The following is a 14,652-nucleotide window of genomic DNA, read 5'->3' on the forward strand; positions in this document are numbered from 1 at the left end:
TTCTCAGTGCGGGAATATTAGCTGGCATCTCCTACCAATAGTTTACTTTCCATTTGGGCCTTAGCAAATCTATTCCTATCTAGGAGCCGTCTTTCCAGACTGACACAAAAAATACGCTATCAGCATTTTTTGCCTTATCTGTGGAGATTTAAATTCCGTTCCTGCAGTCGGGCTCCATCGATATGCACTAATACTTACCTCCAGTGATTGATCTCTTTATCTCTCCTGCCGTTTCTGCTCTGATTGCTGACATTCAGAAACTCTGAACACGGTTGTGGTTACAGATACGTAACTTCCAGAGAAGGCCCAGATAATGGAATGGAGAGTGTGACAGCACTTGGTTTCAAAATCAGCCGCTTCTCAACTATTAATTACTGCACTTAGAGCACACAGCAATTAAACACTTTGATACTGTGATGTGTAACATACCTGCAGGAGCTTTTAAAACAAACCCCTTCCTGCAAAATCCCTGCTCATTTCTACAATCACAAAGAACGAGTACATCCCTGAATTACCCTGCTTTACATTGCTTCGATATCTTTACCAACCTTCGCATTTCGCAATGCTTTGCAATGGAGATCATCGTAGCGTTCACCTGCGGCGTTGTGAAATAACTATTGCTCAATGAGAAACAAGAGAACTGTGCCTCATTATTCGAGCGAGGAGCCGTCGAGTGCAGGCCGCAGCCCACACCAACCTTGTCCTACCAGGCCGCCCGCGAGCTCCCCCCGCCGCCATGTTGGGCCGGGCCGGGCGGGGCAGCCCCTGGAGCGAGGGGCGGGGAACCCCGCAGAGAGGCGTGGCGGGCTGACAGGTTTGCGCACGCGCAGTGCTCCTCTGGCGCCTCCCTCCTCGCCCCGCCCCATTCCTCATGAATATGCAAATAAGGGTATAATTCGCAGCCAATGGCGTGCTGGCTGGTCACATGGTGCTGGTGGAAGCTGAGGGGAGAGAAGTTGAGTCTCGGCGAACACAGCGGCTCAGAACCGCGCGGCGGCCGGACCGAGCGGAGCGGAGGCGGCCGGGGGCGGTGAGCCGAGAGCCCAGAGCCGCGGCCCCCTCCCACTGCACACGGGGAGCCCGGCGCCGTGCCTGGACCATGCCGATCCTCCTCTTCCTCATAGACACGTCCGCCTCCATGAACCAGCGGGCGTACCTCGGCACCAGCTACCTGGACGTGGCCAAGGGCGCCGTGGAGATCTTCATGAAGGTGAGTGAGTTGATGGGCCCGGAGCCGCCGCCCCGTCCCGCCCCGTCCTCCCGCTCACACGCCGTCTCTCTCCGCTCTCTCCCCAGCTGCGGGCCCGGGACCCGGCCAGCCGCGGCGACAGGTACATGCTGGTTACGTTCGACGAGCCGCCCTACTGCATCAAGGTAACGCAGCCCCCCCCTCCCCGCCGCCCCTTGTCGCCGTCCCGGCCCCGCCGCGGAGCCGCCCGCCGCGTGGAGGTGGAGCGGCCCCGGCCGACCCGGCGGCGGCCGGTGAAGATGGCGGACATTTTGCTTTTGTATGGAGGAGAGAGGCTGAGGGCGCTGCTGAGATGGAGGAGGGGGGGGGGAGGAGACGGACGGCGGCGTGATTCACCGCCCCGCCGCGCTCCGCCCCCGCGGCCGTTGCCCGCCCGCCCCCCGTAAGGCGGTGGCTCCCGCGGGGCCGCGCCGCAGCACGGAGCGTGGGTCGGGGCCTGTGTCAGCGCGGGGCCCAGCACGGCCGGGCCGCATCCTGCCGCCGGGCTGCGGCCTCGGGCTGGGCCTCGTGCCGCCCTGCAGCGCCAGGTGCGGCCTGATGCACCGCCACGAGTCACGGCCCGACGGAGAACGGTGACGCTGTGCCATGGCCCGGCCTCGGTGTCACAGAGAAAAACACACCGCACTCACATCACACTCAGAGCGTGATACAGAAAACATCCGTGCCACGGCAGGGTTGGAATTGTCCTGCACAGCCCTCTGTGACGGCCATGGTTACCACAAACACAGCAGGCACACAGGGATTGCTGTGAAGGCCAGAAAAAAAGCCCTGTGCAAACTCACGGTGGGTTCCTGCCTGCTTCCCCAGCTAAAACTAACCAAGGGAAAGTCGTGGTAAAAGCAGTGTTTGCTGCTGGTTGTGCCCCTGCCCTTTGATTATAAGGGAACTTAACTCTCTGGAGGTAGGAATCACAATTCCTTTCATCAGCAGTATTTAAGCAGCAACACCTCACCAGGAAACGGAAAGGTTTTTTTTTGTGTGTGTGTGTGATTCGGTTATTGTTACATTGTTATGTTATTTTTCCCTCTTTACACCACATTACTTTGATGTCTTGCCCTTTTTTTTTGACAAGAGGGAACAGAAATGATGGTATTTCTGCTGTAAGAACTTCAGATTTGCCCAAACACCTCGGCCTGCCCTGGAAAATGGCTTTGTATGCTCTTTTTAGCCTATTTAAAAGACATAAGGCACACTCATAATCCCAGTTTGTGAGTGGATGCAAACATCAAGTGGGCACAAACATGTCTGACAGACCCCTGGGAACTGAATTTCCTGTGCTGAGGGTTCCTTCCTAGTTCCATGTCAGGTGTTTTACAGTCAGGCCTCAGATTGAGGGAGAAACCTTTCCACGACTGGTTGTTCATTATAGTGACCCTTCTGGCTGGAGAGCTGTGTGATAATGCAGCTCATTATTATCACGTGCTGTGCTCAGAGCTGATGAAGAAAATCCTTATACTCAAAGTAATTCACTAATGAACATCTGGGTGCCATGTTGTAGTAATAACCACTGAAACAAACAGGAATCTGCGATAGCTGTCATCTAATTAGATAAGACCCTGTGCAAGTCAGCAGAAGGATGGCTGTGACTTCTGTTGGTCAGTGAGTTGCTCTAGAAGGGAAAGAAGGTGCGTTACTAGGGATAAGAACTGCAGCCTTACGTTTGTGCTGTAGGTAAGGCACTTTGTGGATGGCAGCTACCAGATGTGTCTGCCTCAGTCTAGTGGTGTGTCAGTGGCACTGCACTCAGGTTGTCTGTTCTCATGTTGAGTATTGAGCACACTTGGGGAGCAAATGGTCAAAGGTAATTCAATTAAAACTCCCTGCTGTACACTCAGGACGTGCCAACCTCTAGAGCAAAAAGTGGTTGATAATTGAATACCAGGTGGGGGAGGGATCAAAAACGGGCCAAGCGTGTTACTTAGAATGCTGCTTTCCTAAAGTCCCAGTTCAGAGGCCGCAAATGTGTCAGTAATGGACATTGGTGCCTTTTTCTGCTTTGTATTTGCTCAGTTGCTTTTCATTAGAACTTCATTTCTGCAAATATATATATTTCTGTACCTGAGCACATGTATGGATTTAAATGGACAAGATCTTAGGACAGTTTCTTAGGCTTTTCCTGAATTAATGGTGCTACAAGTACGAGAAGAGATGGGAAAAGTCCTCTCACCTGCCCTCCTTCCCCAGCCTTGTGCTGTTTTCCAGCCATACAGAAAAGAGGGAAGGAGTTTACAGCAACGTTTCTCCATAAATGGGTCATGGGCTCAAATCTCTCCCTAAAAGAGTTTTGAAAAGGAAAGCAAGACTTAGCTCTTGATTTAGTTAAACCTCCCGTCCTGCTGTTTGTGCTCTGCTCGTGGAGTTGTGTTGCAAATGCTGCTCCAGTCCCAGGTAAAAACAGTGGTGATCTTATGCAGACTTCTTAACCAGAGTGCCCTGCTCCCCAGTGACTTGGATCTTGGGCTGCTGGCAGTGATACGGCCTTTCCTCAGTGCTGGAGGAATATTATTTATGATGGAGTCGTAGAATTACAACTTTTGTGTTAGGTTATTGCGTGACTTTGTAATACGACCTTCGAAGTGATTGGGTAACGAGTCAGGGCACCAGGAGAACTTAACATTGCATCTACTCCGCTGCATGTGAAATTACTTGTGTTTGCACTGCGTGTGAATTCAGGAGTCAGTTGTGGCTGTGCTATAAATACACTGCCAGAATCTGGGCCCAGCTCTGCGTTCTGTGCTTGGCTGAGAACTGGCTCAAAATTCCTAAGAGTTGTGTGAGTGTCCTTTGAAACCTGGTAGAGACGTGTCTCTTCTTAATAGCTGGAGGTCAGGCTGTTGGTGAATGGTCCCCTGTGACTTCGGAGAACTGTTTTCTATACAAAAAGTGAGACTTGTTTTTTTGCAAATGCAAGTGCTCAGTGGTTTGACTTGTCTGGAAAAGGAAATGTGAACAACTGGGAGTGCAGCTGGAGGCCTACCAACAGGCTGAGTGCTTTGGTGCAAGGCAGATTAGCAGCTGCAGGAACACGAGGGGAGCTGGCTGTTAGATAGGTGCAAGAGGGAAGGAAGGCTGAGGTGGGTGGGAGAGGCCTATCTTTCTCTCCATATATGCTGTATGCTTAGTGAGCTACCAGTCAGTTTTGGGAGGAGAAAAGAACATTGCAGATCTAGAATTGAATAACATGCAGGTAGGCTACATGGTGTGCTATTGGTAACTGCTTCAGGGGTCTGTGTTCTGTGCTTATTTACTGGACAGAGATAACTGTTCTTATTTTACTTAATGGCAATTCCTCCCTGTGTGTTTTGAGTCGTTCATAGCCATGCAGCTTCTGCCGTGCTTAGTTTGCTTTTTGCCATGGGATTTGCCTGTTCTTACAGGTCTGGCTTTCAGAATGAATGACTGGCAGCTCCAAACCAACCATCACCCTCGCTTTGTTTTAAGCACAATGAATTTAAGAAAGAGGAGCAAACAAAAGTCAGTTATTTAAGGAGCACTGAGGCAGATTCCAGTTGTCTGGTTATTTTGAAGACAAAACAAAATCTGCTTGAAACTGTTTGAGAATCTCCCACTAACAGTTCCTACTCACTTTTCTAACTGCCTTATCACTGAAATCTTTCAGTGAAGGAAGTGTGCAGTGCATGCACAGAGGCCCAGTTTCTGCTTTTAGTTGACCGAATTGAACAAGTAAAGCAGGAGGCGATAAAAGCAATAGGTTTGCACTGTGCTGTGTATGTCTACCTACAAAAACTGACACTATCTTATTGAAAACAAGTGGTAAGTTGGCCTCATGCAGTAAGGTGTTGTAGCCCCCCCGTGGCTCACAGAGGTATCCAGTGGGTTCAGACAAAAAGCAAACAAAAAACCACATTCCCTGAGAATGAGAAATGTCATATGGAGTAGAGTAATGCTCAGATGTGCTATTAAACATGCATAAACATGCTGGTTTTCCTTCTCCCTATATGGAGTGACTGCTCCTTGCTATCTGCCTTCTATTTGTGACTTGCAGTCAACGTGCTTGTACAGGAGCCTTTATGACGTGGAGAAGGACTGAACTGAGGGGTTTTCTGACTAGCAATGTACATTTTCCTTTCTTAAAAGCAATAATATTCAGAGTGATTCTTCTAAGAGAGAGAAATAGTTTGCTATGCATTGAAATGAAGGCCTTTTGTTAAAGAATGAAGGTAATGTGAGATGATCATGTTTTGGAAGAATTAGAGTATAGAATTAGAATAGAAGAAATCTTTAGTGGATGGATGTGGTAGGCAGGTATCTGCTGGGCTGTCACTTAGTTTTGGGTGTTAGTTACGTACTTAAACCAGCTACCGATCCTTATGAGAAAGGAGGATCTGTGTTGCTGTGTTCATTCTTAATGGAAACGTGTTGAGCCATTCTGTTTTAACAGGAGTTTGCAAAGTAAAACCTTGTCGTCTGAAGCAGGACGCTGCTCCGTGCTGCTGGTGAGATGCCAAAGGACTGCAATGGAAACCAACATCTGTTGCTCGTAGCCAGCGTAGTAATTTATTTTTTCATCTTTTTACTTGGTTCTTTATTTGATCTTGGACACGTTCAAAGATGTAAGCCCTTAAGACTACAGGATAAACTAGACAAAAGTAGATATGTTTGCACTAAGAGGCTTAGCTCATCCTCGGTGCAAAGGTCGCTTTTATTTTAAAAATAGAAGCTTAAAATGTGTAATCAAACAGTTAAATTGGATCTCCCCAGTTGTGAGATCTGCAAGAAGGAAGGTCCCGATACACTGATTCCTGTCCTGTGTAATTGGTTGCCTGCTCCCTGCTGGTGCTGCTTTCTGGTTCTGCATGCGTGCCTGTTCATTCCTTGGGTCTGGGCCTCGCAGCCTGGTTTGGTGGTGGAGCTAAGAATAGGCACAGCATACTTCTGTGATATCTCGAAAATGAGTATTTATTTTTAACCTTCATGAAAAGCTAATAGTGCTAAATGCTGATTGTCACACGGTGAAGCAATGGAAAAAGGTAATTAAGGCTGCTGACACTGGGGCAGCGTTCGTCCTTGCATGGTTCTTTGGAGTAGCTTGCCAGGAGGAGCAGTGACTTGCTGCAGTGGCGAAGGAGTGATGTCCTGAGCCTGTTATGGGTAAGACAGATCTCAATGCTATCTCCAATGGCATTTTCATACTCCAGATAGTTGCAGTCAATGGGGGGATAAAAGTTCTTTGTGTGCTGTATGAGCTGGAAGGCGGCTTGTGGCCTTCTGGAAGATATGGGTGCTTTCAGAGGGGACGGCGGTGCCCTGAGGGCGCAATGGGAAGATTCTGGATGTCTCCAGCTCTCAGTGGTTCTCCTCTTCCTGTGTTTTGAATGCTCGTAGTCCTGGCTTTATTTAGTGGCGTAAGCTACAAAACAAACAAGACAAAGGGAAAAACAAAACAAAACAACCAAACAAGGGAGGAGTTTGTTGTTTTTGTGAATGGTAAATGCAGACTGTTGGTTAAGAAATTTGCTCCTGATTTAGCCTTGGAAGCTTTCCTTCCTTTTTTCATAAACTTCATGTTCTTGCAGTGCACTGCTTCATATGAAGCATTCTTGTGTCTTTACCAACAGCAACAGCAAAATGTGGTGTAATTAAGAGTAATCCTTGCATTTTTCTTGTTAATTGAAGAATAATTTTAGAAATGGTTGTACTGTAATCCATTGTAAGTGTAAGCAGTGTGCATTGCTAGGGTGAAGGCTTTAAAATGCCAAGGAAAAACATGCATTCTTGTAGTGGAACTTGATTGTGCAGATCAGCATTTTAGTTGTCCATAGGCTTGTATCTGTGCATTCAGTCTGCAGGGTATTTGGAAGACAGAGCTTCTTTGTTATGGAAATTATGGGAATGGTCTTGAACTGAGACAGGGGAGGTTTAGGTTGGATCTTAAGAGGAAGTTTTTCACCCAGAGGGTGGTGACGCACTGGAACAGGTTGCCCAAGGAGGCTGTGGATGCCCCATCCCTGCAGGCATTCAAGGCCAGGCTGGATGTGGCTCTGGGCAGCCTGGTCTCATAGTTGGTGACCCTGCACATAGCAGGGAGCTGGAACTGGATGGTCACTGTGGTCCTTTTCAACCCAGGACATTCTAGGATTATTGTTTTCTCAGCCAAAGGGCCTGTCTCATGTTTTACCTGGTTACTGCGTTTATTTTCATGGGCTCCTATCAGGACTGTCCAGGAAAGCAGCATAGAAGATGTTAAAGGTTATTATGGACTACTGAGTCAACTCTGCAGAACTCTGTCATCTTGCTTTTTAAAGCTGAAGACAGTCATTGGTTCAGCTTTCTGGGATGCTTTTTAACTCTTGAAAATGTAAAACAGCCTGTATAGCATTACACATCTCCATAAGATGGATGTCATCTAACTCAACCGCAAACAGGAATCTACAGCATGGTTAAGTTAAGCTGCTGTTGTGTGTTCTGTCCAGAAGTGAGAGTAATGCATTAGTGCTGGTGTTTGTAGCACGTTAGCTCTAGAGCTGGTAAGGGTTGAAAAAAAACCCAGAACTAAAAAAAAACCCCACTTTGCTTAGTGGGAAAATCTGCATCTGTTGAGTCAGAACACTTGGTTCCTTAAGTGGTGCCAGGCACCCTGGCCTGCTACACTGGGGCTGTGGGCACGCTGGGCTGCCAGCACCATGTGCAGCATTCCTGGTGTGAATGGGGGGAAATGCATTGATGACTTGTGGATTTATTGCTTCAATTCTTGACATTCAGAACAAGCTTGCAAGACATGTAACGTTTTGGTGAGCTGCGCTGGTTTGGTGATGTGCTTTTGGAAGGATCAGGAAGAATGTGAGAATTTTCAGCATGAATGTGGATCGTGCTGTGTCATCTCAGCTCTGTGCTGTAAAGCTGGAGGATCATGAGCAATTCTTCTAGTCCCAACAATGTGTCATGAAGGATCCTTTGTGATGATAGCGCACACTCTGTAACCTCTTAGCTATTGTCTTTCTTTCCTTGCAATGATTCCAGCAGTGCTGGCAGCAGGAAGAGGCCAAAAGGAAAGAGCTGGGGCTGAAAACAAGTCTGATGGGCTGGAAGGGCAGTGGGCACTTGGAGCTGCTGGTGTATCTACAGCAGTGCTCCAAGACCAGGGCAGACCAGCTGGAACCCACACTGGTTCCTTGTGCTCAGTGCCACCCCATGCCCAGCTGGTTTCCATCCTGTGTGCTGTGTGCCAGTCCTTCTCATACCCCATTGGCACAATGCAAACCAATGTCAGTGCAAATGAAGTTGGTAGGAGATGTGCGTCGTGTGGTGTCGGTTTATTTTAGAAATGTTAAATGTTCAAATGGTACAGTGTGTTTCATAGCATAATTAGTACCTCCCATCTGCTGTGCTGGTAGATCTCTGAACATCTGATAGAATCCAGTGGGAGCAGCGTGGGTGTTCTGTACCTCTGCAGAAAGGAGATGGATGGATGGTATTTCCCCTCCTTTCCCCGTCAGCAAGGTGTGTCATAGTGAAGCTGGGATGTCCAATTCTCAGTATTGCTGCTTTGAGAACGAAGACTGTTTTCCCTAGAATTCCTGTCCCTGAGATACTGAAGCTGGGGTGGGGAAGTTGAGATTACCTGGGAGGGTATTCCTTTCTGCAGAGGATATGGAGCCATATGGGGCTGTGTTGGGGAGATTACAAAGAGGTGACAACTGAGAAGCAACCTCTCACATTGTAGGGAGTCAAATAGAGTTAGTTCTGTTCCCTGGGACAAAAATACCTGCTTGATTCTTAGACATACGTGAGCAGATTTGAGTGGTGAGCACACGTAAAGTTATCAGTGAACAGAACTCGTTTCATGTGTGACTTGGGTTTTGATATTGCTTTCTTGTGTGATAAACATAGTGGCTTTTTAGTTCTGCTTGCTTTTTGCATAGAGATTTATAATATGTCATTTCCAGCCTCTTGCACTTGAAAGACCCAGACTATTACAGATGCCTTGGAAAAGTGGTTTGGTGTGCATAGGGAGGCTAAAATTACTTTGTATAAACCACCAAAGGATAGCATAGAGGTGTGGTACCAAGGTGATGACTGCTCAGATTGCTGTTAATTTTATCCTCAACATTTATTAAGTAGGGATGTAATATTGAAGGTAATGGGAAATGACCGTGTTTAGAATTGGTTTGTGAACAACCAAAGTAACTGATTAGTTCTGACTTAAAGATTACTGACCTGTAGAGGATATGTGTGTGGTTCTTGTAGGGGATGTTTGTGTTTGGTCCTCTTAATGTCCTCCTCAAAGTGGCATTTCTCGGTGTATTTATGGCTTTAGGAGGCTTATTTAATCACTTTAAAGTGCTCTGTTGAGCTCACAATGCATATGCTCCATGTTACATGCTTGACTCTTTATTTTGCTATAAGAATGATTCTACTGCATAAATGGATAGGAGAAAATACAGCCTCTTGGCCTTGAGCTTCTGTCCTCCAAGTACGTGTTTAATTGTATACATTGAGCAGACTATTTCTTGGCAATCCATTTAACAGAAGAAGACTTTCTTGACATTAACTTTGGTGTTTCTAATTAAAACAAATCACAACAAAACCAAAACAAAGCGTATCCTTATTTTGAGGTTAAGTTGGAGAATGTAGCATGTTAACTAATCTTTATTTAAAACTAGGTCTGAAATCTTGGGTTTGCTGCTTTTGAACCTGGCTTTTCCCAAGAGATGCAACCCATTGCATAGGTGCTGTTACCAGACAAGATCATTGAGGGATTCACTGAGTTGACACAAGGTGTTTTTATAGTTGCTCACTTGCAGGAGTTCTGGGTTTTGGGTGGGGAAATGCTCCATGTTGGTAAAGAGCTCATTCTGAACAACAAAGCCAATGATTTGAAGCATGGGAATGGCTGTTTCAGCTGTCTCACATAGTGTTTCTGGTGTGATGCATGCAGACACAGTGCTCAAGCACGCAGTGGTGTGCTGCAGCATTTTTAGGAGCTGAGGATGCCTCATACTGAGCAGCTCTGGAGGTTTAGAATCCTCTGTGCTCTTTGAGCTGAGCTACCCAAAGCATTCACCTTCCTTTGCCATTAGAGCCTTTGGACAGGAAAGTAGCAGGTGAGCAATCCCAGACCATCTCTGGGCGTTTTCCTGATGCTCTAGTTCCTGCGGTACATTAGTCAGACATTTTTGTTAACGTATTTATTTTGTCTATGGTATTTTTTTGTTCTGAAGGGGAGGACCTAGCACAGGCCTGAGAATTCAGCTGAAACAATGATGTTCTCATCTGCTCCCTTTTTACTCTGTTCTTAAATTGGTTTATAACTCCAAGCTTGTTGTCTTTTTGCTATTTACCCAACCCATATCATGTCCTAGAAATGAGCAGTGGGATGTAACTGTTTAAAAAATACAGGGAAATCCTGTCCTTTCAGGCTCTTGCACAACATGGAGTAGAGGGCAGTGGTTCCTGCTGAGCCTGGTGCGCCAGCGAGGAGATCACCTCAGAGGTCTGAGCAGCAGCAATGGAGCAGTAGCAGTTCTTGTAGTAGTCCTTATTTGTACTCTTGATTTTTTGGAGGAAGAATGAAAGGAAGCTGTCAGTATCTCGTTGTGTATTTCCTATATGTTTTACATCCACTTCTGTAGCCATGGATTAGGTGGATGTAGTGTGTGAATGATGCAGCATATTGATTAATGAGGAGTACCATTTTTTTGTTGTTAGAAAGCGGGATTAATGACAACTCACAGCTGATTCAAGCCTGTTGCAAAATCAAGACTTAAAGAACTTTTGTTGTTTTATCCTACAGGCTGGATGGAAAGAAAATCATGCAACGTTCATGAATGAACTGAAAAACCTTCAGGCTGAAGGACTTACAACTCTTGGCCAGTCCCTAAGAACAGCTTTTGATTTATTAAATCTCAATAGATTAGTGTCTGGAATAGACAACTATGGACAGGTAATCCATTTGTCTCTAGTCTTCCTCTTTCTCTGCGTTTCTAAATTATACTGGGGAGGGATTTTGATGGTTTAAGTATATTTTTGGGGTTTTATTCCCCTATTTTTCAGCGTTCTGTTGGGTAATTGTATGTTAAAACTCAATAGATTTGATCTTCTTTCTTATTGCATGTTGTGATCATACCATGAGATACCATTATCATACCATTTTTTTGTTGTTATTGGACTCCAAAGTAGTAGTACAAATAACTTAGTCTGTAGTTGGACAATTGCTGCATTAGAGCCTGTACGCTGGATGGCAGCAAATTTCAGTTTTATTTTATCTGCAGTTCACATTCTGTCTTTCTCCTTTCTCACATTTGGAAGATTTAGTTAAAAAATATTCAGTTTTTGCCCCACTGTCGTCGTGCAATAATGATGTCACTGAGTTGTTATGTATCATATATTTGTGGAATAGAAAACTTTGAAGTTATTACTGGAAAAAAATAGGCAAGTAATTCTAACAATGTGTTCAGTGACTGACTGTGCACATGCACTTTGTCAGTAGTTCTGCATGGCTCTGTGCCTGCTGAAAGAGAACTTCTGGTTTGATAAGTTGTTCATTATATTGCTTATTTCATGATGACAAAAATATTAGTCTACAGCTGAGTGTCCTGTGCTTTTGTCTCTAGGGAAGGAATCCATTTTTTCTTGAGCCATCTATTTTGATTACCATCACAGATGGAAACAAGCTGACGAACACGGCTGGAGTTCAAGAGGAGGTAAACTGACAGTAAATTATTTCAAGTTATGATCTTAAAATTTGGTGCTGTGTTAAGGTGAATATTTATTGTGCTTTTTTTCCCCTGCAAAGTGCGCTTCTGTTTCATCAGCCTGTTCTACAAAGCAGGGAAACTGGGTGTGCTGTCATTGCTCAGCCCCTAAATTCATAGCCCATGTGGATTTCCGGACTGTAACTTCAGTTAAACTAGTGGAGAGAAGAAAAATGGGGTCCTTTACAGAGAAATAGGTATTATGTCTTCAGATGTCTTGTCAGATATTGAAAACTTTCTTAAATGTTTCTTTACCAGCTTCATCTTCCTTTGAATTCTCCTTTGCCTGGAAGTGAACTAACCAAAGAACCATTTCGTTGGGATCAAAGACTGTTTGCTCTAGTGCTGCGTTTGCCAGGAGCTGCATCTGTTGAACCAGAGCAGCTTGGGAGTGTGCCTACAGATGAATCTGCTATCACACAGATGTGCGAAGTTACAGGAGGTACCTGGATATTACTTTGCTTTGGTTTACATTTGACATTTGCCTTAAAACATGTCATTTGATTCACTTTTGCTTTAGCTTTTCTCTCGCTCAGAATTACTCAGTGTCCTCCTGAGTCTTTGTGGTGCTTTTTGAACTTAGTTTCCTGTAGCACAGGAGAGCTGTTAAAGAAAGCCATGTTGTGCACCAGTGTAGGAAGGACTGAAAATGTCTTTTATTGTCCTCCCAGGGGCTGGCTTTGCTCACTTACAAGATTCATTATTTACAAGCATAAATGTTGAGTTGAGAAGGAAGAGGTGTTACTGGGACAATAATTCTGCTGAATGGCTGATAAGCTAAAATAGAATCTTAAAATAATTAATTGTGGATTTTGATCTTAAAGATCTTACTCAGAGTTTTTGTTAGGTTGGTTCTTGAAAAAGTGTTGTATGGGTGGGGAGGTTCAGGTTTGTGTTGGAGTTGATTAGATTTGGATAGGCAAAAGCAGATGGATTATGCAGACTTCACGAAATCAGAACTTGTTGAGGGCCTTTATAAACTTGGTCTTAGTCCAGCCTGATTTAGCCTTGATGGCTTTTCTTATGAAGAAAAATCTGAGCTGTTTTTTTTCCTTTGTTTTTATTGCATTTGTAAAGCATTTTGCATCAATTTCTACTAAGCTTGCTGCTGTTATTTTTGATAAAGCTGAAAGCCTTGGCAACGTGACTTGATATAACAAAATACCTTCCTCAATTTACACAGGGATAATAGGAAAGCTTTGAGTAATCTTAATGTTTTCTTGTGTAGGTCGTTCTTACTGTGTTCGGACACAAAGAATGTTGAATCAGTGTTTAGAATCTCTAGTTCAGAAAGTCCAAAGTGGGGTTGTTATTAACTTTGAAAAGTCAGGACCGGATCCAGCTCCTATTGGAGAAGGTACAGTAACCATTTTTTCTGCTGATGCTTTAAAAAAAGCCTTTTGTGTGCATGCAGATGTCCTTAAGTGTCTTCAGTTTCCTTCCTACTGACTTTTCACTGTTGTGTACAGGATTTATCTGAGGCCTGATATGATCTAAAAAAAGTGATTAAACTATAAAGCTTTTGTGAGAGAGCTCTGGTTTCTCTTTCAATACCCCAGATCACAATGAATGTACTTTATATAACTTGAATTGTGTTTACTTAGTTTTGTCTTTACAATATTGTTCCCAGTACTAGTTTGGTCCTTGGTGAGTTGAGAAAGTGCTGTATGTTTGTATGGATTTGAATGGATAACCTTCCTGCTTGCCAGCTCTCCTGCCACTTTCTTCACCTCTTTTTTTGGAGGCTGAAGGAAGCAGCAGAGGGAAGTGAGTATTTAATGAAAGTGATAAGGTTTGAATTAGTGCTGTCAAAACTTGTGTATAAATGAAATGAATTGAGGTCTATTCGAGTCATTCTGATAACTGATCACAAACGCTTGAATGTTCCTTGCTGCAAGTGAAAAAGTCTGTGCTAAGAACAAGGGAATTGATCTGTCAGCTGCAAGTGAAGTACACGACCAAATAGGAAGATGCATTCTTAACATGGAACAGGCTTTTAGCTTTGCAGAATTCATGGCTGGAAAGGAGAGAGCTGTGACCAGTTTGTACTTAGAAAATAAGGATGTTCCTGGAATGACAGAAGCGTAATAGCTTTTAGGACCCCCGAGCATCCTAGCATAGCCTGTTTTTAACTTTGTTTTCATTACTTGGTTTTAATCACTTTTTTCTTGCTTTATACATTTTTTTTTTTCTCCTTTTGCTTAATAAATATCATTTGATTGGACGTATGCTCAAGGCTTTCCTGTAGGGCCATGCAGGACAGCACCTCAGCACTTATTATTTTCTTGGGTCTCTATTAGCCCAAATACTCTCCTGTGGCAAAACAGCTGGTGAAATTGTTTTTTTTTTTTCCTTTTGTCACGTTTTAAGTGGTGATGTGCTGTGACTACATATGCGTGAAGATGCTGAGAGCCTTCACATAAATTGAGGAAGTTCTCATCTAGAGAGAAATTTGGTGTTTACCAGAGATTCCTTGCATATATAATGCAGAGGAACAAAAACTGATAGCTAACTGACGGGCACAGTATTATTGGCCAGCTGCCTAAAGCAGGTCAGTTTAGTAAACTGAAATAATTTTAAGCTTCTTTAAAAAGGTGATCCCTTCTGTGCCATATGCATTGAAGAGCGGTCTGAAAACTGTTCTGAGATGCTGTGCTGCTACAAAGCTCTTTGCAGTCAGAGTGGAGG

The 14,652-nt window shown here is 44.6% G+C and overlaps 1 protein-coding gene across 7 annotated transcripts in view; it reads left to right on the forward strand.

Moving 5' to 3' along the window:
- Positions 1–887: 887 nt before the first annotated feature.
- The window catches only part of LOC107312689 (integrator complex subunit 6-like), a 29,686-nt gene continuing 15,921 nt past the window's right edge, over positions 888–14,652 (forward strand). For 5 of the 7 annotated variants that reach the window (XR_001554551.2, XR_001554552.2, XM_015860325.2 and 2 more), the window contains exons 1-6: positions 917–1,210; positions 1,297–1,374; positions 11,004–11,153; positions 11,824–11,913; positions 12,223–12,406; positions 13,193–13,321. Coding sequence is in view for 5 of the 7 variants with exons in the window: in XM_015860325.2 (XP_015715811.1) it covers positions 926–1,210; positions 1,297–1,374; positions 11,004–11,153; positions 11,824–11,913; positions 12,223–12,406; positions 13,193–13,321 (916 nt within the window). In the remaining 2 variants the exon portion in view is untranslated. Of the gene's footprint in view, positions 1,211–1,296; positions 1,375–11,003; positions 11,154–11,823; positions 11,914–12,222; positions 12,407–13,192; positions 13,322–14,652 lie in introns of all 7 variants that reach the window. The other 2 variants (XM_015860328.1, XM_015860329.1) reach the window with 1 other exon arrangement.

Source organism: Coturnix japonica, chromosome 4 (assembly GCF_001577835.2).
Source record: "Coturnix japonica isolate 7356 chromosome 4, Coturnix japonica 2.1, whole genome shotgun sequence".
In the NCBI taxonomy this organism is placed as follows: Eukaryota; Metazoa; Chordata; class Aves; order Galliformes; family Phasianidae; genus Coturnix; species Coturnix japonica.